The sequence below is a fragment of the Camelus dromedarius genome, chromosome 11 (genome assembly GCF_036321535.1).
Source record: "Camelus dromedarius isolate mCamDro1 chromosome 11, mCamDro1.pat, whole genome shotgun sequence".
Classification (NCBI taxonomy): domain Eukaryota; kingdom Metazoa; phylum Chordata; class Mammalia; order Artiodactyla; family Camelidae; genus Camelus; species Camelus dromedarius.
This window is the reverse complement of record NC_087446.1, coordinates 5,350,836-5,373,026: the sequence shown is the minus strand read 5'-3', so window position 1 is coordinate 5,373,026 and position 22,191 is coordinate 5,350,836. Positions and strand designations below refer to the sequence as shown.

The 22,191-nt window shown below is 51.8% G+C and overlaps 1 protein-coding gene across 6 annotated transcripts in view; it reads right to left on the bottom strand.

Annotated features, from left to right (window-relative positions):
• Positions 1–11,694: 11,694 nt before the first annotated feature.
• The window catches only part of TTLL1 (TTL family tubulin polyglutamylase complex subunit L1), a 28,718-nt gene continuing 18,221 nt past the window's right edge, over positions 11,695–22,191 (bottom strand). For all 6 annotated transcript variants that reach the window (XM_064491396.1, XM_064491392.1, XM_064491395.1 and 3 more), the window contains 4 exons: positions 21,427–21,570; positions 18,741–18,827; positions 16,475–16,638; positions 11,695–11,976 (listed from right to left, as the gene is read on the bottom strand). In XM_064491396.1, the coding sequence (XP_064347466.1) occupies positions 11,847–11,976; positions 16,475–16,638; positions 18,741–18,827; positions 21,427–21,570 (525 nt within the window). In that variant the 3' untranslated portion in view covers positions 11,695–11,846. The remainder of the gene's footprint in view (positions 11,977–16,474; positions 16,639–18,740; positions 18,828–21,426; positions 21,571–22,191) is intronic.

Genomic DNA, 22,191 nt, shown 5'->3' with positions numbered 1-22,191 from the left:
CCAAGGGCTCTGCCATTTCACACCCTCCCTTGGCTCTTGCCCACATTCTGGCTCCCCAGCTGGGCTGCTCTCCTCCACAAGCTGGTGGGTGGGACCTGGAAACTGCCTGCCAGGGGGCAGTGGGAACGGAGGAGGTGGACCCAACAACAAAGATTTATGATCATCACCACTAAGAATAGCAGGACAGCAACCAGGAAGCCAGGGTCCAGGTGCACAAGCTCTGCCATTCCTCTGTCCACCTGGCAGGTAAGGATTGTCATCACCCTCATGTCATCATGCTCACTTAGGAGACAAGAAAACAGATTCAGAGAGCTGAAGGCACTGGCCCATGGTCACACAGTCAGTCAACGGACAAGGGCTCTCCCAGGGACTCAGACTCCCGAGTCAGCATTGGCAGTCAGAGATTTACTGAGCACCTACTCTCCATCGTCCGCTCTTCTGGGTGCTGGGGCTGCTGAGCTGAATGAGATGACAAGTCCCTGCCCTCCTGGGGCGGACCCCTATGCGGGAAAGGGCTACTCCACAAGTCAGCAAGTGAGCAGAAAATCCACTCTCAGGGCTCTGGAGACTGGCCCGTCCTCTCCCCCCGGCGGTGCTCGGGCTGGCACAAGCACACTGCTCTCTTTCCTTCCCGTGCCCTGAAATGACTCTTCCCCTTTTCCAGAAGCACCAGATCAAAATTCTAGGTCACCTCTGAACGTTGGGACTGTGCAGCACAGGAAATTCCTAGAGGCTCAGAGGCAGAGAGGCCCTGCCAGCCGCCTGTGCCAGCCTTCTCCGTGACGTGCGTTCTCTACCGCACTGTAGGGTACCAGGGGAGTGGTACCCTCCCTGTGACCTCAGGCTCACTGTCTCATGAGATGAACCATTCTGCACCTGGGCAATGCTAACAAAAAAGCCAATGTCTGCCTCCCCACTTCTGCCCGCTGCTCCTAGTTCTGCCTTTTGAAACACCCCCAATGCATATTAGTCCTCCTCACCTAACAGCCCTTCCATAGTCTGTGTCACCCCTAAATCTTCTCTTCTTGAGACTAAATTTTTTCACATTTTAAACCATTCCTCACACACCTTCTGGCCTTTCTTTGGCTTGTCAGTGCCCCCCAGTGTCTGCTGCCCCCCAGTTCTTCCTTATTTTAGCCTGAGGATGGACAGCAATGCCTGGGGTCAGCAGGATCCACACAGGAGAGGGCACAGACCACCACACATGAGCAGCATCTTAGGGTCCTTCAGTCAGTCATTCAGCCATCATCCACCTAGGGCAAGCTACACACAGGATCAGCACCAGGCAGGTGCTCTGGTGCCCTCGTGGAGCTGATGGTTTTGTAGGGGAGAAAGGTAAAAAACAAGTAAATACCTAAGATAACTTCAGATAGTGATCAATGCTTTGAGGAAAATCAAAGAAGATGATGAAAGACTGCGGCTAGAGGGACGATCATGAAAGCTTCTCTGAAGAAGGTGCTCCCAACGATGAGAAACGCCAGCCCCACAAAGATCAAGGGAAAGAGAATTCCAGGTAGAGGGGACTGCCAGTGCAAAGGCCCTGAGGCAGAGGTCAGCACGGCTCATTCAAAAGCCACTATGGCTTCAGAAAAATGAGCAAGGGCAGAAGGGAGACTGTGGTGGGAGGCCAGAGAGATAAGGAGCTTGGGTTTATTCTAAGTCCCAGAAGAAGTTCCTTTCAATTAAGTTCCTTTCATTAAGTCTCCGATATGATCTGAGATATGCTTTAAAATTTAAGAGGAAGGAGAGACTAGTGTAGACAAGATTCTTCATGGAAGAGTCAGTGAAACTTCCGCCGCAGAATTAGAGAAAAGTCACAATCTCCTACGATTCCTCCCAAGAAGACATAGGAATAAGTACATGAAAAGATGCTGAACATCGTAAGTCACTAGGGAAATGCAAATCAAAACCACAGTGAGATACCATGTCACATCCATAAGGATGGCTATAATTAAAAGGCAAATAATAAGTGTTAGCAAGGATGCGGAGAAATTGGAGCCCTTCCTACACTGCTGGGTAGGAATGTAAAATGGTACAGTTGCTTTAGAAATAATTTGGCAGTTTCTTAAAAAGTTAACCATTTATTTACCCATGACCTAGCAATTTCACTCCGAGCTATCCACCCAAGAGAAAGGGAAACATCTGTCTACATGAAGACTTGCACGTAAATGCTCATAGCAGCATTACTCACAATGGCTAAAAAGTGACAACAACTCAAATGCCATCAACCTGGAAACGGACAAATAAAATGTGGTATCTCTATCCATATGATGGAATATTCGTCAATAAAAAGATACGAAACGCTGATACATGCTGCCATGCGCGTGGACCACGATGCTACGTGAAAGAAGCTAGATGCAAAACGAAAGAGAAACAAAACAAGCAAACAAACAAACCTTCCACATATTGTAAGATTCCATTTACATGAAACGTCTAAAAAAAGACAAATCAATTGAAACAAAGTAGCTTAGTGGTTGCTGGAGGCTGGAGGTAGGAATAAGGAGTTATTGCAAATGGGCACAAGAGATCTTGTAGGGGTGATGGAGATGACGTAAAATCGGATTCTGGCAAGCATTGCACAACTCTAAATTTACTAAAAATCATTTAATTGTACACTTAAAATAAGTGTGTTTATGGTATGTAAATGACACCTCAATAAAGCTGTCCAAAAAGATGCTTTCTTTAGGGGGAGGGTATAGCTCAGTGGTAGAACACGTGCTTAGCATACACAAGGTCCTTGTTCAACCCCCAGTACCTCCATTAAATAAATAAACAAATAAATAAACCTAATTACCTACTCCCCCCACCAAAAAAAAAAAAAAAGCTTTCTCCTCCAGTACTCAATGGATTTTATGCTCCATGACAGCAGAGATTGGCCCATCTTGTTGAGCAAAGTGTCCCCAGGACCTCAGACAGCTATGGTACCCTGGGAGCACTCAGTAACTACCAGTAGAATGAATGAATGAATGAATGAATGGAGCCTGCAAAAAGCAATCATCCTCAGCTGGGTGCATAATCCCTCAGAATCACCCTCTCCCTTCTCTCCCTCAAATTCCATCTTGAAAAATTTGTCTCCATGGCTGGTCTACTTCCTAGTGAATCTCCTGCCACACTGTGACCCTGGCCCACCAGACCCACCCCAGGCCCTGGCAGTGAAGTCCCATAGCCCCTCTCAGGGCTGAGCTCCCATGACCCAGCTCTCGTCACAATGTCCTACGTCCTGGCTTCCATGAGATGCTGAGCAGAGCTCCTCACCCCTCTCTGCCTGCTTCTTCTCACCCACTTCTTGTTGCTCCTGTGCCCTTGGACAATCTCCCAGAGCATCCATTCCCAGCTCCATGCTGATGGCCCTCAATTCTATACCACAGTTCAGCTTCAGACCCTCAAGTGCCAATGTGACATCCCACTGGAGTGTCCCCAAGATTCCTCAAGCTCAACACCCCTAAAACTAAACTCATCATCTTCCCTGAGCCCTGCTCACCTACAGAGCATCGCCATGAATGGGACCTCCTTCCAGAAGCCTGGGCATCCTGCTGGGGGTCTCTCTCCCCTTCTTCACTCAACCTCCCCGCCAAGTCCTGTCAAAGATACAACTTCCAAATACCTCTTTTCTCTCCAGAACACCATCCTCTATCATCTGGGTGACCATTCTCCCATCTGTCCTCCACATTGTAACCTGGGTGACCTTTTATAGGTTAAAATTCTTTTGGTTGCAGCCAACTCTCGCTAGCTCTGGCTAAAAATAGCGGTGGTGTTACAGGAAGGAGAAAGCCAGTGTTCCATGCTATTGAAGGAAGAACTGGATGGTCAGGACTAGGGAAAGAAAGTGACTGGACGGCCTCCAGCCTCAGCCTCTGAAGCTCATGACCCTTTCTGGAACATCCTCCACCTCAACAATCAGCCTTGAGATCTGTCAGCTTTGTAGTTTCAGCTGGGTCAGCTTGGGGCCCAGCCTGCCCCAAGCAGCACAGACACATCCCAGGGGTCCACTCAGGGGACCAAACTCCTTCCAGACCAGGAGAATCACCTGTGCCCACCCCCTGAGCAAATCAGATCACTCGCCTAATCTTGAGAACCTGTCCAGACACAACCCTGAGAGCCAGCCTCTCTCATCCACTGCCCCCTACCCCTCCAAAACCTCTGCCCAGTTGCAGTCAGCTCCTTCCAGGCCCATCACGGCCCCTCCTAGGGACACTTGAGCAGCCCGCCCTCCGTTCTCACCCTCCTCTTGGAATATTCCTTTCTCGTCTCTCCCCTTCAGACTGAACTCTGTAGAACAAGACTCATCAGTCTCATTCAGGGCTGTGCCCCCAGCACACAGTGCTGTCAAGTCACTGATGCTCCTTCAGTACTGGGTGATTTGATGGGAAAGTGGGGAATTCTGTGTCCTGGGAGAGGTTTCTGCCTGGAACAGCCATGTGTAAGATGAATTTGCCTGTAAGTCCAGCTTCCCTGTAGTCTGATTTTCATTCTTATTCTGAAAGTTCTAACTTCATTTCAGCAGCACAAGATTCAAGACCTAAAAGCAAACCAGTGACTTTCTCGCTACAGTCGTTACATGGAAGCAATATTATATCATAGCCCTGAGTAATAGAACCTCACTGAACTGCTCCTGGAAAGTACTTTAATTAACATGAAACACTACAAAGTTGACTTAATTCTGTTTGCAAGGCTCAAACCCCTTTTACACACATGCCCCCTGCTGGTCAACAGAGAATTGCTCCTGACTCTAAAGATCTGCTCCCAGGTGTACAGAAGCCTCCTCCACCAACCATCCCACCCCGCATACCTGCCTTAGTTCACATCCTCAGCTCTTCACTGCTATGCTACCCTCCAGCCTCTCCCCACCTCAGTCATCCTCTGAGCCACCTACAGAGTCGCCTCTCTAAGAATACCTCCCCTGTCACTCTACTCCTCAAAAACATTCGATGGTTCCTTGGTGCCTATGGAATCGGTCCAAATTCTTTATCTTAGCATCCAAGATCCTTCATAATCTGGCCCTAATCATTGTTCTGAAATTACCCCCCACTATTCCCCTGCCTCCCATCCAGCTTCCTCTTATTCTTTAAGACGCAGCTTGAAGAAACCACCCCGGAACCCCCAGCCCACCCAGAGCACAACTGTTGGAGCATGTATTGTTCCTGCAACTTCTCTGGCACTGAGCCTATGCTGTCTTTTTCATTGTTCTTATAAGATACATTTTGTGAACTCCTTGAGGGCAGACACCAGGTCTTAAATCTAAAGTTACAGCAAAAATGTCAACTAACACTGATATGGCGCTTTTGCAGTCATTAGCTTCCCTCTTCATAATGGCCATGCGAGGTAGGTGGGGCACAGATTATAATCTCCACCAGGCAGATGAGGAAGAAAAACCCAGAGAGGCTATGTAATTTGCTTGCAGTCACCCCGCAAACAAGCAGCAGAGCAAGGAGAGGGCTTGGGTCTTCTGATAGCTGATTCTGTCTTTGTTCCATTACCCACTGCAGTCTCTCTCATGCATCTTCCAATTTCCCAAACCTTATGTACGGCAAGGGACAACCAATGTTTGTGAATTTTATAATCTCCAATTTCAGCCCCTGGATACTGTCCTGCTACCACAGTGACCTGGTGTTTCTTTGTTAATGCAGCCTCCACTTCTGGCCTTCCGATAGGAAGCAGCTCCCTGTATTGGAAAGAGCTGGGAGGGAAGTCACATGCTCCAGGTCCCAGTGCAACCTCTCTCTGCCCCTCGCCAACTGTGCGACCCTGGGGAGCCACCTCCTCCCCTGCATGAAGGGCTGGGCAGCATCCTCTGTCTCTTAAATTGGGTGCTGGGTGTTTTGTAGTTGTTGTTGTTAATATTTTTATTGAAAGATAGTCAGTTTACAATGTTGTGTCAATTTCTGGTGTCCAGCACAATGCTTCAGTCATACATAAACATACATATATTTGTTTTTCATATTCTCTTTCACCATAAGTTACTACAGGATACTGAATATAGTTCCCTGTGCTATTTAGTATAAACTTGTTGTTTATGTTTGTTTTTAATTTAATAGGTCCTTAAGGCTTTGTGGAAAATGTAACTTGCAGAAGTTAAATAACTACACTGCTGCCCCCCAGCAGCACCTGGGCCTGCCTGGCTCCCTCCCCACCTCCCCGCACCTTGCAGTAAGGGAGGTGGTGGCGTTCCTGTGCAGCAACCCTGGAGGCCAGCTTCCTGTTCCAAGCTGCTGCTGAGGCTCCACCTTTATTCCCTGTAGCACCAACAGAAAAGAAAAAATGTATTTACCTGTTTCTAAGACTCAACAGGGCCTCTGCAAACCTTGGGGAAGGAGTCAATCTTTCTTAAAACTCAGCCAGACCAAAACTAGTGAAATTCCCCATGTTAAGTCATTAAACATTCTCATATTCTTATGCTCTGCCTGCAAAGACAGCCAGGAGCATCCCTGTGGGGGAACAGGGTGGGCGGACGTCTTGTTGCCTAGAGGGAGGTCGTGCCTGGGAGTCATGGCTGCTCAGAAGAGGGTGTTAGTGATACAGGAAGAAGTGCGGGGCACAAGAGGATGGCTGTGTCCCAGGTCTCCGTTGAGTCCCTGGGACGTGCCCTGCCATCAAGTGTGGGTCCTCGGCTTCGTGCAGGAAAGAACTCAAGAGTGAGTTACAGTTGAGTAAAAGTAGCTTTATTTAGAGAGATGTACATGGTGGGGTGGGGTGGGGCTGGTTAATATAAGGGTAGATACACACTCCATAGACAGAGCACAGGCTGTCTCGGAAGGCAAGAGAGAGAGAGAGACTGCATAGCATGGTGTTACTAGTTTTTGTGTGCTCACAAGTGGGAGGATTGATCCAACTGCTTTGGGGAAGGGGCAGGGATTCCCAGGAATTGGCCACTGACCTCTCTTTGACCTCTCATGGGCAGCCTCAGCACTGTCATGGTGCTTGTGTGTGTGTCGTTCACCAGGCTAGGACACTGCAGTGTGCATAATGAAGCTCAAAGTCCTCTGGAGGGCGAAACTCCCGCCATCTTGGGCCTCACAGTCTGTTGGGGTTGACTTTTCTGCCATCTTGGTGCTAATCCTGTGTCGTTCCTTTAATGGCTGTGCCCTGCCCCCTTCCCTCCTCTTGTTGGGAAGGACTTTAGGGCACTGGGTGATGTGCAGGTCTAAGGAGGTAGGCTTTAGTCTAGGCTAGGGGCTCTCAGGAAGGGCAGGGGATTCTGTGATCAGGTATCTTAGTAGACCTTGTCCACAGGGAAAGGAACCTGCAAGAGGCAAGAGGGGTGATGGTGAAGTCACTCCTGTAGCTGGGACAGGTGGTCATTTGTGGCCTGGACAATGTTCATGCTGTTGTTCATGTTCAGACACGATTGTGGAAAGGTTTTGTCTTAATTATCAGTTACAGAGTGGCCTGGTCTGACACTGTGTTCTGTGTGATTGTTTATGTTCCACCGAACTGCGAGGGCCAGGCCGGCTCCTGGTTGTCAGGGCTGCGTTCCCTTCCTCAGGGGTGGTGTTGGCAAACAGAGCTCAGCGCTCGTGGTCCCTCCAGCTGGAACAGCCCCAGGTGCCTCTGTCCACCCCTTTCCGCTGTCTTTCCCTCGCCCCTCACCATCAGCTGTCAAGGCCCGAGGCTTGGGACAGAAGGTGGTCAGGGTAGCCACCGCCCCCTGCTCCGGGGCTGGGCAGCGGGGAGGCACACTGGCGCTTGCCAGCCCAGCACCGTGTTCCGGCCAGAATGGGAATTGGGCCCTGAGGCATGAGCTGCCCAGTGTCCTCAGCCACCACAGGAGAGACCCCCAGCAGGACAGAGCCCTCGGGGACTTTGCTCAGAAATTTGCTGTCCTGTAAAGACCCACCCAAGGACCTGGGAAGAGAACCAGACTACAGATGGGGCTACCATGCAGCATTATTATATAAGAAAAATCAAGGAAATTAAACTTGAAAAAAAAATTGGTCGATTGGTGGGCGGGGAAGCCTGTGGCTCCCTGCAAGGACCCTGCAGACCCCCAGGCTCTGTTCCACAAAGAGACCACCGCATCCACGGGCGGAGTGAGTGCGAGATGGACCACCAGGAACGCACCACATGCAAGTACAAGGATCCTATTTTTAATTTAAAAGCATATGAGATATAATATGGTTCAGGCTGGGACAAATCAGAAAAGACATAAAAATACCTCATCTGCCTAAATGAGAAACAAGAAACAAAATTTGATGGCATCCCTGTTCCCTCACAGAGGGTCCTGAAATGCCCCAGGGCACCCCGCTTGGGTGCAGCTCCTCTAAAGTGACACAGTGGACATCCTGTGGGTGCTGGTCAGTGAGCAGTGCCAGATGCCAGGCCCAGAGGCCAGCTGGCCAGGGTCCCTGCAGCAGATGCTCACCTGCCTCCCTGGACAACAGGAGGCTGATGGTCTGATGCTGGGGAGACCAAGGGCCAGGCAGCTCAGGGAAGCACCTCCCCTGGCTGGCTGGGAGAGGCAGCAGAGCTGGAAAAGGGACCTGGAGGGAGGGTGGGATCTGCCAGTCTCCTGGGGGAAGGATGACCCAGGCAGAGAAAAGTCCAGTGAGTTTGGGACTGGTAGACACAGTGTATATGGAGGGCCTTTGAACCCTCCCAAGCCTAGAAGGCTTAGTGGAGGGCCCTGAAGAACCACTGTGTGTTGGGCAAAATGGCCACATGTCAGAAAAATTCTTTGGGCCAGAGGGTGGAACTCTATTGGATGGGATGGGGCTGTGGGCTGAGACTGGTGGGGCCTCCAGCAGCGGTCCAGGTGGGAAGCCAATTGAGGAGGCTGTCACCGGGCTTGTGGACTGCTGGGCTGGGAGATGGGGGACATGTAACAAGACACCTTTACTCTGGGCTTAAGCACTGGCCAAAGAATGCTGGAGGGGTGGCCCATTTAGGAAGCAGGCAAATGATGAGTTTACTCTGGGAAAAATCAAACAAATCAAACAAAAAGCATCATTGTGAAAATGACCAGATGCTACAACTCTCAGACTTTGGGAACACTTCTCCCGCTATCAAACAGAAAAAAGTAATGGGAGCTGTAAGAAAACAGAAATTGTCAACCTGGAAGATTCCAAATGGGGACCACTGCCGGAGGCCTGGGCCAGGTGCCCGACAGTCTGTTGACAGCCCAACAATTTCCCAAGGCCTGCTTCGGACGCCGCACATTTCCTACTTATGCATGTTCTGGAAGCCTTCAGAGGAAGCATCTGCCCCAGAACATGACATCACTAATGGAACAGTCAATATTTGACTTGAATCTGTTTAGCAGATACACTCTCACCGAGCAAGCTGGGCATCGGCAGACGACTCCTGTCCTCCAGCACCTCCTGTCCTCCAGCACCGCTGAGCTGCGCTCGGCGCTCACTCCCAGTCAGGGACTCCACCCTTTCCCAGACACATCTGAGAGGCAAAGATAAAACAGCATAACCTGGGCTGTCAGAACTGGGGGGTGGAAAAGCTGTGCGTAGAAGCTGAGGGTGGAGGCCGCTAGCCGCGTGGATTATGCCTCCTCTTGGGGAAGCAGACACAGTCAGGGCTGGAACAGGAGCAAGGTGGGGCAGGCGGTGGCACTTCTAATTTTCAAGACAAATACAGTTAATCCCCTTTTTATGCACTAGGGAGCAAAGGTCCAAAGAGCCACTGTCAGCCTTGGGACAGAGTAAGAAACAGCAGAGCCAGGGCTCAAGCCCAGGTCTGACACAGAGGCCAGAAGCCACACCTGCCGCCAACACCAGGCCTGAATATCAGAAACACACAGAACACACTGACCAATAAGCTGGAACAACGTCAGGCTTCATGTGAACACAGCAGACAAATCTCCCCAAACTGCAGTTTGTTTGGACTCTGGCTAAATGCCACTTGTATTGCATTTCTCTCACTTTGTATTATATCAGAGCCATTAAAAAAACAAACAAACAAACAAAAAAACCAACGTATTCCCTAACTGGCATAGAAACATCATTAAACACGTGAGCACCCACACACACACGACATGAAGGAATGACGTGTTCACGCACGGGCACAGGGAAGACCTCCACCTTCTATGTCCTGAGAGTAATCCCGTTCCTAATACTGTAACCACAAATAGGAGGGAGTTGAAAGAGAAACTCAGGACAGTGAGTGAAGCATCAGTGGACAGGTGTCAAATGTGACAGCAAAAGGCTCTTACTAAGAGGACCACCCCCAGGGGTTATTCGAGTGCGTCAGTCGCTCTACCGACAGACTCTGGTTGCCTCCCTGTATTTTTCTTTAAGTCCCTGTTGTCCAGGGTGGCTTCCAGCAAACACGTCACGTCAAGAGCTCATCTTGCTGATGGCTGCCAACCGCGCTTACCTCTGCGTCTGCGGCGAACCCAGATGCTGACGTCATGGAAGCCAACTGTCTGGGCTCCTCAGACCGACAGACTCACCTGCCAAATCCGAGTGACAGATATCAGTCTCTGCTGAGCACCAAGACAAAGACCGTTGTAAGGATAAATACTGAGGAATATTGCTAGTTGCCTGTTTTCTTTCAAATCACAGTTAAGCTAAAAGGAATGAAACCAAAGCAGCTGTCAGATTAAATATTTTGCTTTTTCACAGCAGCGCCATCCTGTAAGATATTCAGGTTTTGGTTTTAATTTAGTGCAAACTTTTTAAAACGTGAATACCTTATAATAAACTAAATCACATGCTGAAGCTGTTATTGTCGAAAGAGCTTGTTTTATGCATTTGTGAAACAGTTCTTTCAGCCCTAATGAAGTAGACTGTGATACTGTGATTTATAGTAAGAAATACGTATTTGGTCTCCGTCTCCTTTCCTGGCATGTAGCTCCTAAAACCCTTGTAATTTCCTTCCTAAGAGCTACAGGGACATTTTTCTGTTATAATATATAGTTTTGTTTCCAGTTCCTGAAACCGCTAAGGAGCATAAAGATGAAACGGTATCTTTCATTATTCATAACAAGCCCCTTTCAACCACGCCAGTTTGTGCTGCTGGCTGGGGCTCCCAGGTAGCCTCAGTTGGGTGCTGGCTGCCAGGGGAACCAAGCACGGGTCTAGAGGGTTGGACCTTTCAGCCCCACCCTCCAACTTCCCAGGCGGGGAGAGGGGCTGGAGACTGAATGGATTGCCAATGGCCAATGACTTAATCCATCATGCCTACATAATGAAGCCTCCATAAATATCCCAGGACTGTGGAATCTGAAGAGCTTCCAGGCTGCTGAACACGTGGAGGTGCTGGTGTGGGGTGCTCCTGGAGAGGGCATGGGGGCTCCGTGCTCCTTCATCCACACCTCGCCCTCTGCATCTCTTCCATCAGGCGCTTCCTGAGTTGTATCCTTTACAGTAAACCAGTAATCTGCTAAGTAAACTGTTTTCCTGAATTCCATGAGCCACACTGGCAAATTAATGGAACCCAAGAACAGGGTTACGAGAACCTGCAACTTAAAGCCAGTCGGTCAGAAGCACAACCTGGACTTGCCATTGGCGTCTGAAGTTGGGAGAGTTGGGGGCAGTCCTGAGGGGCTGAGCCCTTACCCCATGGGATCTGATTCCACCTCCAGGCAGACAGTGTCAAAACTGAGTTAAACTGTAGGACCCCTGGCGCCCAGCGGAAGAACCGCAGAATTGCTTGGTATGGGAAAAATTCCGACACATCTGGTGTCAGAAGTATCGTGAGTGTGAGAGCAAAGGGGAAACGGAGTTTTCCCCAGTAACAGACTCTTCTACCTTCCAAAGAAGGGCCTTTATTTATTTACAGGGTTTAGGAAAGGAAAAAGGCTCTAGAAAAAGGAAATTCCAAAATAAGTCTCCAGCAAGGGTGAGTACAGTGACAAGTTTGACCGAGTCCAGGCTGGAGTCTTTTCCTCCCGCTGGTGGTCACTTCCAGGTTGTGAGCACCGTTCTCCCTGAGTCTCTCGATCGGCCCCCTCGAGGCCCCAGCGACTGGCCGGGCCGACTTCTCAGCTCTCGGTCAGCCCCGTCACCCTGCGCCAGCTCCTCGTCGTACCTAGAAACGAAGAAAACACCTCCGGGATTCAGTGGCAGTGGCGCTGTGGCTTTAGTGCAGTCACCGGAGAGCAGCCTGGCCCCGGCCCCACACGCCTCCAGTCCGCCTGTCCACCAGGTGGCCTTGGCAGCCCTCCAAATACCACCCAAGGCCACAGAACATATGGATACAACCTTGTTAAATTGCTACTGTGGACGGTCCCCACCCCCTGCAGCTGACATTTTATACAGGCCACCAGACTGAATTTGGCCGTGACCCCAAAGGAAAGGAGTGAGACACCAGGGTAGCGAGGGAGAGAAGTGATGTCTGCAAACACTTTATACACAGCCTCTCACTCAGCTCCTCTGGGGCAAGTGTGACTAACCCCATTTCAAACAGGGAACGGGGTGAATGGCCCACCCAGGAGGAGGGACCAGGTCAGGGGGAGGCTCAGTACTTCACCCATAAGGAAGGCCAGTGTCGCCCCCACCGGCTGGGAACCAACCGGCCCCTCGTGCACCAGGCTTGTGTAGTAGCGCCAGAGCCTACAGCCTAGGCTTTTGCATCAGAAAGAACCGGCCGAGACCTTAGCACCCTGACCATATGGCACCTGGGTGATCCCCGGCCTTTCTTGCTGGGGTCTCCTATTCCACCATGGCTTCACCACACCTTCAGGACTCAGAATGGTCGGCATTAAGATCCCCACTTCCTGTTTGAGGCAAGTGGGGCTCAGAGAGGTTCACTCAGTGTGCTACAGTCACATAGCCGGTATGTGGCAGAGATAGGATTAAGTAAAACCCAGGACTTCGGATTCTTAATTCAGAACTTCTCACCCTGCAGATCAGAATGTGAAGTTTCTGTCTACAGCTAACGTGTGTTCACAGGTGTCACTGCTGACCACGCCCTAAGGCTCCTCTGTTCCCCAAAGACATTCATATCAAACGCAAAAGGTACTACGATGCTCAGTTATGTTGCATTAGCTAAATTTTGCTGATGTCTGGAAAAGGGTGTGTTTCTGTTATGAGTTTATTCCCAGAATCAGAAGCTCTGTGGGTTAGACAGCTGAGGTTGAAGGATACATTTTCTGGTGGCAAACGGGGCTGAAAGGGAAAGGTAGGCAGGAGGAAGGCCAGTTCGCCGAGTGTTAGTTACAGAGCAGACACGACAGAGTTTCCCTCCACCAGATGGGGATGTCGGACCACATGTGGGTCCCCCTCCCCAGCTCTCCCTGTCTCCCTAGGGAGAGCTGATGCTGGACACCAGGCGTTCTGCCTGTGGGGGGCTCTCCCGGGAGCCGCCCTGGCCTCTCCCCACCCCTAGGGACTCCCCGTTCACATGTTATCATTCTATTTCCTGTTCCATGTCCACATTACTGACCAAAGGGCTGGACTGGCTCACGGTCACCCCCAGCACCTCACTCCTGGGGGTGGGTGTGCAGTACGAATCTGCTGAATAAACAGAGGGCAGACCCACATGTGGGCTACCAGTACCACCACACATTTGTGCTGGTCTGTGCAGCTTGAAAACACGGAAGAAACAGAAATGAGCAAGTAGCTGGTATCCGGAACGGGCTGTTTCCAGGGATGGTGTGGCCACTGATAGAGCGAATGTGGAGGAGAATTAGAGACCGGATGGCTCTTCCCAGGCCCCTCCTGTGCTAGCGGGCCCTTTTCCTCGAGCTTTTGACAGGCAGAATCCACTCAGTCAGTACAGTATTATTTAAAAGGCTGTGAAACCCTCAAAACTGGGCCCTGGAGGGAGCAGATGCAAAGTGTTAGGCCTTGTGGCTCCAAGGCCAGAACGGTGATCTGGGGTGGCAGCAAGAGCCCCTATTTCTGGGTGCCAGCACTAGAGGTGTGACTGTAGACAAGTGAGCCTGTACCCTGGCTTCCTCCTCTTTGTGTGGGACACTCGGCAGGACTTCTGTGAGCAATCAATGGAATGCAGAGTGCCTGGCATGGCAAGAGGACAGGACAGTGCCCAGGATGTCAATCCTCCCTCCCCAACTCTGAGTCCTCCCTCCCTCCCTGCCCTGGGTCCTTCCCCATTCCCCTGTCCTTCCTTCCCCACCCCGGATCCTTCCTCCATCCCCCGGGTCCTCCCTCCCTGCTCTGGGTCCTGCCCCATCCCTCCAGGCCCTCCCTTCCCCACCCCAGGTCCTCCCTCTTTCCCCACAATGCACCACAGCTGTTAGCCAACAGGGGACTCTGACAGGTCGTTTGAAGCACAGGGGGCAAGTCCTGAATGGAAGGACTCAGAACCATGGGCCCAGCAGTGGAGCCTCTGTATTACCATATCCGGGGAGAGGGCGGCTAAAAGGATTGGGCAGGCGGGGTAGGAGGGTCACCTTTTCGTCTTTTCAGCTAAAAGCATGAAGCGTCTGACCTTAAACTGGAAACCGAGCATCTCCCTCCAAAAGGCAATGTGTTGACAGGGACAAAGCCGCCCCACAGGCTCCCAACAGCTGGCTTGCCACCACCCTCAGCTGGATGAAGGGGGACCCACCCAGCCCCTCACACTCCTGGCCAGACTCCTCCCCCGCCACGCACAGCCCCCCGTCTGTCTCAGGAGCCATCAGGACTGAGCCTACGAAGCCCTTCACCACAGCCTGAGGTCCGTCACACTCACGTCACCCTGCACCTCCCACAAGGCCAACCCCGGAGGCTCTGGACGTGCCCACGCTGGCCCCACCTCCACGCTCTTCCTCTGCATACTCAGACCTCTCCGTCGTCATCAGCAACCCCCATGCCCACGTCCTCCCCCTCATGCTGGAAGGTCCCCTTCACTTTCCTGCTCTGAGACCTGGCTCTCCCTGAAGACACCGCTTCCCCTGCAGCCCCTCGAGTGGGCTGTTTCCTCTCCCACGATCATGCCCCTGGGACTGGAGCCCCTCCTCCCCCAAAACCTCCTTCCCAGGTCAGCAGAATTCACCACCCTTAACCCCGCCTTGTCAGTCACCTCTAATCCTCCAGGTCACTGCCCCTAATTCCTTAAGATTCAGGCTCTTGGCTCACTGTTGTGGGTGACTGCAGTGACCAAACAAACGAGACCCAGTCCCTGACCTATGGCCCTGTGTCTCTCCAACGACCTGTCCTCCACCCCGGCTCAGCCCCAGTCCCAGGGCAGCCGACTTCATCATGTTCAGTGACTGCACCCTGCACAAAACCTCAGCGTCAGCCTCTCTCTGACCTCTGCCCCTTCGCTTCCCAGCTTACTTTCCTACAGCCTGCCCCCAGCAACCCCCACCACCGGGCCACCAGCCGCCTCCCACCCTCTCACTGTCCTCATCGGCTCACATTCTGCTGCTCCCTGCCCTTCCCCCAAGCCTGGCAAGCACCCATCCCAGTCCTTCCACCCTCTGCCTACAGTGCCCCGCCCACAGCCAGATGTGCCGGGGAAACCACCAGCTGACTGGTCACACCTTAGGCTCTTGACCACCCCCTCGAGGCCCCACACACTTCCCCATGCCACACACTTACATCCACACTCACGGCAGAGGAGGGGACATGGACAAGCCTGGCCCCGGGCTCCGAAACCCCAGGCCGGCAGCATCACCAGCCGTGAGCCTGGCGTCTGTGTGCATGTGGCAAGTTCACCAGCTACTTCTGTTTTTCAAAAATGTTAAACACACAATTCTCTTTTACAGAAGTACGTGATGTGACCCTAACATACTCAGTCCTTCGGGTCTGGGTGCCATCTCTTTCCCTCTCTCTCGGCTCCCCTTCCACTCCCTCCCCCCACCTCCAGCAGCGGTATCCGTGCTGACAGCATAATGCGTGTCCTTCCACACCTCCCAGCCCGTCTGCTCCCAGGGGACCCACCACACATGGACATGCCTGTCTCACACACACAGAGGGGCAGGGGTGCTAGGGCCGGAGTTTGTTTCACATGGATCATATTCCGCATCCTTTTCTGCAACTCGCTTTCCTCCCTCAGCCTCCCGGGCCCATGGCAAAGCTCTGGGTCAGTCCTTCTAACCTCCACTGACTGGTCTACGGTATGAACAAATTGTACCTAGTTCAGCCGCTGCCATCCTGACGGGCTCTCACTCTCCCTCACTTTGGGTTCTGGACCAAAGCCTTTGTTTCTGCACGTGTAAAACGGAGCCAATTACAACCCTCACCTCACAAGGCTGCTGGGGAAATAAAACAATGTGTGTCAAGCTGCTGTTGTCATCTCTCTTCCTCCCAACTCTGTAAGACTGACCATATTGTCCATTTACGGTGTATGCGCTGTGGCTTAAAGAGATGGCGGCTTCCTCAGGGTCACACCGCTTTCAGGGGTGGACCAGAGAGTGGCCAGCACATGGTAAGAGCTTTATTAAATTTCTTATGCACAAGACTAGACAGCAGCCTAGCACCCAAGCACTTGTCTGCTACAAGACCTATCTCATCGTAGCAATAAACAAAATATTCTACCAAGCAAGTTGAGTTCACACACACAGAAAATCCCAGCTGGGCCTTGGCTCCCCCCCGAGTCTGAAACACACAAGGCCAACTGCACAGTTACACAAACTCACAGAATTTCGTAGTTGCCAAGAACTTCCTTCGGGGGTGACTTGTTCCATTTACAGTCTGGAATTTCGCCATTAGGGACCGCGATATTGAGGGTGTCATTAATCAGGTTATACTTAAGGATTCGATCGTTGGCAGTGCTGGAGGTGAGAGACGGGGACGCATTAACCTGTGAGAGGAAAGAAATCACATTCTTCACTTGGACAGTTACTCCTCCAGAACGAGAGCGTGCGCTGCAGAAGAAACCCAGGCTACCACGCAGTGTAGGGGAGGCTGTCATTTCATACTGTTAGCATCCAGCACCTTCAGGAAGCATTTTACTATCCATTTTATTAGTCATCACGTGAAATATAAATAACACTTAAAGACAGGATTAGGAATAGAATCTACACACATCACGCAAATAAAAACTTAGGTCAACGTATATCACAAACATAATTTCAGTGTCTACCTATGTGCTGAGCTCTGTCCTAAGTACCAAAAGCTGGAACCTTAAGTACCAAGCAAGAGCTTTGCTGGAATCAGTGACCAAATGACCCTGAACAAGTAACATCATGGATTGAAGTCAAAGTTCATGGACCCCTGAGGGTACAGAGTGCATGCCTGGCATGTATGAGGTCCTGGGTTCAAGTCCCAGTACCTCCACTAAATAAATACATAAATAAATAAATAAACCTAATTACTTTCCCCCTCTACTTACAAAAAGAAGAAGAAGAAGAAACAAAGTTAATGGACCCCTTTTCCTGGACCCTTTTTTCTGAAGAGTAAGGGCTACCTCACCAACAAAGCAGCATTGAGGAACCCATCCAGTCAATGGACAGTCAGTCCCAGAAGGCCTCTGAGGAGCTAAGCAATGTCACAAAATCCGCAGGTTCAAATGCAGGTATCTACTCCGTGGACAGTCCCGCAGGCCCTCAGTCAGTACCTATTTACTCTTATCTGAGGCACAGTTGGTGACATGCTTGGCTGTTTTCTCAGGCCACGGGAGAGAAGATACAGCAACTGTGTAAGAGGTGAGACTTCTCCCAAACAGACTGTGTCTCTGTGCTGCCAGCAGGGTGGCTGATGACACAGTGACAGGGGCTGTATGGACCTCAGGTGCCCCTGAAGTTACCACTGTTGTGTATCACATGACACCGTAATTCTTACTACAAACGTACTACAGTTAAGACCTGTTACTATGTTATTTTATTATTATTATTATTATTATTATTATTATTATTATGGGGGGAGGTAAGTAGGTTTATTTATTTATTTATTCTTAGAGGAGGTACTGGGGATTGAACCCAGGACCTCATGCATGCTAAGCATGTGCTTTACCATTTGAGCTATACCCTCCCCCCAAGACCTGTTACTATTTTAGAAGTAACGTTTACAGTTAAGATCCTGGCTCATCAAGAAAAGCCTGACTTCCATTCAGGTTACTCTGCTAAAGATGGAGGAAAAGAAAACATAAATACATTTATATCTAAGTAGATAAGACTGAGCTGTCTGTCTGTCTCTGTGTATACACATGTATCTCTACACACACAGAATACAAGTCACCTGGAAGACACTGTCTGGAACACAGCTCACTTCCTAGTAACCTGGCTCTCCCGGCAGCTTCCAGTGTAGGGGTCCCCACTGACCTTCCCTACAAGGATCACCCTCTCCATGACTTGCTCTTGAGTCAGCCTTCCTGGCTCGAAAAGGGACTGAGCTAAAGGGCCTGAGCCGCCCCCGCCACGTGGGCATGGCAGAGGACATGGCACTCCGAGGCTCAGGCAGGGAGATGAGCCCACAGAACGGACAGCCTGCCCTCAGAGGCCTGGCTCCTCCTCGTGGCCGCAGAGCAGGACAACCCTGGCAGGGTGGGCTCCACGTCCAGGCCCAGGTGGGCGTGTCAGCACCACCGCCTCTGTCATCAGGAAAAGGGTGTGCGCACCTCGCCCTTTCTAGAGCAGCCATCACTACATCCTGTCTACGCCTTGAAATAGGCAGATGAACCCACTTCCAAACTATGCCTTCCTCCAAAGAGGACCACGCTCCTTATCTCTGGACAGAACGCCACCACTTCCCAAGGGCTTCCGGGTCTGTGAGCTCCTTTCCTGAACAGGAACAATGTCCCACAGGAGGACAGGGCAGGGCCTCCGGAGCACCTGCCCCCGTCCTGCCACCCCCCGACCCCGGCCTGGGAAACGTCTGGCGGGGGGCACCATGGAGCCAGGGGCGGGGCGGGGGCACCGGAAGGGCGGCAGGCAGCCAGGCAGCGGCCAGGCAGCGCGCAGTTACCTCGATGAGCCAGGGCTTCAGCCTGTCGTCGATGATGATGTCGTAGCCGTAGCACTCAAAGCAGTGCTTGTCGTTGTTCATCACCGGCTGCGGGGAGAGGGCCAGCGGGTCACAGCCAGTGCCAAGAGGGCCCCCTCAGACCCACCCAGGGGTGGACGCGACGCTGAAGCAGCAGGACCCTCCTCACGGTGGTGAGGTGCCGGCTTCCCATCTGTGACCCCGGCTCCCCAACTCTGCCCCGCCTCCTCCCTTCCTCCCCTTGCTCCCTCTGCAGGGCTCAAAGATGGAAGCTCTCCTCAACCTCAGAAGTGGGGTTTATGACGCAGTCACCGGTGTCTCCACGTCTCCTTCATTGGAGGCGTGATGGCCAGCAAGGAATATGTCCAGCGGCACAAGACTGTCCTCAGAGCGGACAGAAGTCCAGCTCCAGGCCCAGGGCACCCAGAGTTTAGGCCTGCGCAGCCTCGCCACACACACACACACACACACACACACACACACACACACACACACACACACACTCAGTCCGCCAGGCTGCCAGTCCCCTCAGGCTCTTTGCGATGCTCGGGGCCAACTTACCAAACTCTTTTCTGTGACAAAAGTCAAATCCACTTAAAATTTTGTTTTTTTTTTTTAAATTCCATTTCATAAACTATTTACCCAGTGCATACAAACCCACCAGCTGCTTGTTTACAACACAGATTCCCAGGCCGCCCGGGTTAAACTCTCCAGGAGAAGCCCACCAAGAGCAGTGCCACAGGCTCCTGGGGCCTCTAACGCCCCCCCAGCAAGAACACGGACACCAGAGTGAGGCCTTTCTACACATCAGAGGGTGCGTGGACCCCACTTAAAACACTGGACTTCGAACAGGAAACGCCTAAGGGGGAGAGAGCCCAGGGTAGCCCTACTCCCTGAAGGAAAACCAGCCTGGGTGGGCTGTTTCATCACGTGGAAATTCAGTGAAATCACATTTCCACTGAAAGTCTGGTGTCCTAAGTCAGTGCTCACACCACTGTTCCAGAAAGCCTCCACGGAAAAGGAAGTCGCTAACCGTGTCTGGCCCTTCAAGCCTGCCACCCCCATGCTGTGGCTCTCAGCTTCTCCGTCCTGTCCCGTGCCCTGGGTCCACCCCCTGCACCAGGCCCTTCTGCTGCCTTCCTGCAGCCTCCTGCCTCCCTGCCTGCCTCTTCCTCAGATTCCCGGAAGGCAACACACCTGGTAAAACAGAGTGACCAAATATTTACCAAGTGAATAAAAACTGAATACATAAATCCTTGCTCCCCAAACCCTCAGGGCCTTAGAAATCCAACAGCTTTTCAGGCCAGGAGGCTGAAGCCCAGGAGATGCTCAGAGGCACCTTCCAGAGGATTCAGGCTTGATACAGGCCCAATACCTGGGGCCGGGATACAGGTCTTGATTGAACAGCCAACGCATTCTCAAAGCTCTGCCAATCAGGGAGACGAAAGGGGGCCAGGAAAGGGGGTGGAAGGGCTGCTTTAATCAGGCATTAAGGCTCGCACATCGCCTATGTTATAGCCGCTGGTGCGTACCTTCCTAAAGCGTGAGTTAGCCTCCGCTGAGTGCGTTCACACAACAAGCCCAAGACATCAGTGTCGCGATCCGGATTTCACAGAGGAGCACTCGAGGCCCAGGGAGGGTGGGCGGTCACCTGTGCCAAGTCACCCGCAGTGCTTGGCTTGAAATCTGAGCCCAGGACTCCCCCTCACATCCCCACCGCGAACCCCACCCAAGCTGTCAAGGTTCAAGACACGGCTTCCATGGGGTGGGAGACGTGGCCCCTAAGATGCTTCTCTCCAACAGTTAACTAGACTAACTAGACCCTGTTTTTTCCCCTTCAAGCCCTCGCTGTAAGCTGGAGGCACAGACTGAAGGGAGAGAGGGCCTCAATCTTCCACTTGGAAGGTCTCACGTCAATATTTCTACATACGTCCACCTTGCTGCCAAACCCACATCACACTTTCTCCAGAACAGAAACGTCACTTGTTTCTGACTCCGTGGAGTGAACTCTTTCTTTTTACAGCCCCTCAGCTCCAAGTGTATGGGCACCGACTGCAGTCTGGCACCGGTTTCGGCACTAAAACAGCAGCCTGCATGCTTGTGCTCCAGGGTTTATTCCCTCCTTTTCCTTCAAAAATAGACGCGCACCTGCTTTAGAACAGTAAAACAAAACACAAACGAAAACCGCGCACCAGCCAATAGATAATGAGACTTGAGGTGGAAAAAAAGAGAGGATCTCTCCAGCCCCAGATGTCTATGGAATAACAAAGCAGGAAGCCTGAGAACAAGGAGGCTACTGACAGTCCATCTCCAAAACATCAGCTTACGCCCAAATATTATCAATTCAGCGGACACAGGAGTGTGACGCTGACGTCACAAGGACTCTGCCCTCTTGCAGAGGTGCCGGGGCTGCGGTGGCACCGCGGGGAGCCGGCCCCTCCCTCCCCAAACCACGCTGGCCTCTGGCAGACATGTAGGAGGTGAGACCCTAAACACTGGTTTTAGCCAAAGAACAAGAAGTACCCCCAAAGCCCAAACTCTGGTTGGGTTTGTGTTTTCTCCTTCATGCTCTCTGCTCCCAGGGCTCCCAGCCACAAACGCTTCCCCCTCCCCCCGCTTCTGGGACTCACGGCCCCAACCCCACCTCCAACCCACTCCCAGGACTCACAGCCACGGCCTTCAGGGACTGCACAATGATCCAGTGGATCTCGTCGAACAGCTTGCTGGTCACCTCCTTGCCCCGGGTGCTCTCCAGGTAGAGCCGCAGGTTGTTCACGGTCCACTTGCCTCCGTGGATGTGGTTGTAGTCCTCCTGGTGACGAAAAGGGTGCGGGGTCAGGCAATGCACCCAGAAGACCCCAGCGCCTGTTCTCACCCTTGAGCGTTTCCTGGTGCCTCCTCCATGAGGGGCAGGCACCCAGCAACCTGGCAGCCTGACCCTGCCCCACAGGGAGCTGGGCCTCCTCCTCCTCCATGTGACATTATTAAAGTACACTCATCCCTCAGTATGTGCAGGGGATTGGTTCCAGGACCCCACTCAGATTCCAAAATCCTTGGATGCTTAAGTCCCTTAAATACAATGGCCTTGTATTTGCATTTAACCTACACACATCCTGCCCATCTCCAGTATACTTTAAATCATCTCTGGATTACTTGTAATATCTCATGTGATATAAATGCTATGTAAATAGTTGCCAGTGAGCAGCAAATTCAAGTTTTGCTTTTTGGAACCTTCTGGGATTTTTTTTTCCCCAAATATTTTCAATCCATGGTGGTTGAGTCCACAGATGTGGGACCCTTGGATGCAGAGGGCCTACTGTGCGCAACTCTAGTCTTCTCACAGTTAATCATTTATTCCTTCCAGCGCACACTGCGGAGTGCCACCAGACACCCCTTTAAGACCAAGGCACTCATTCTCCCAGCAGGGACCCTC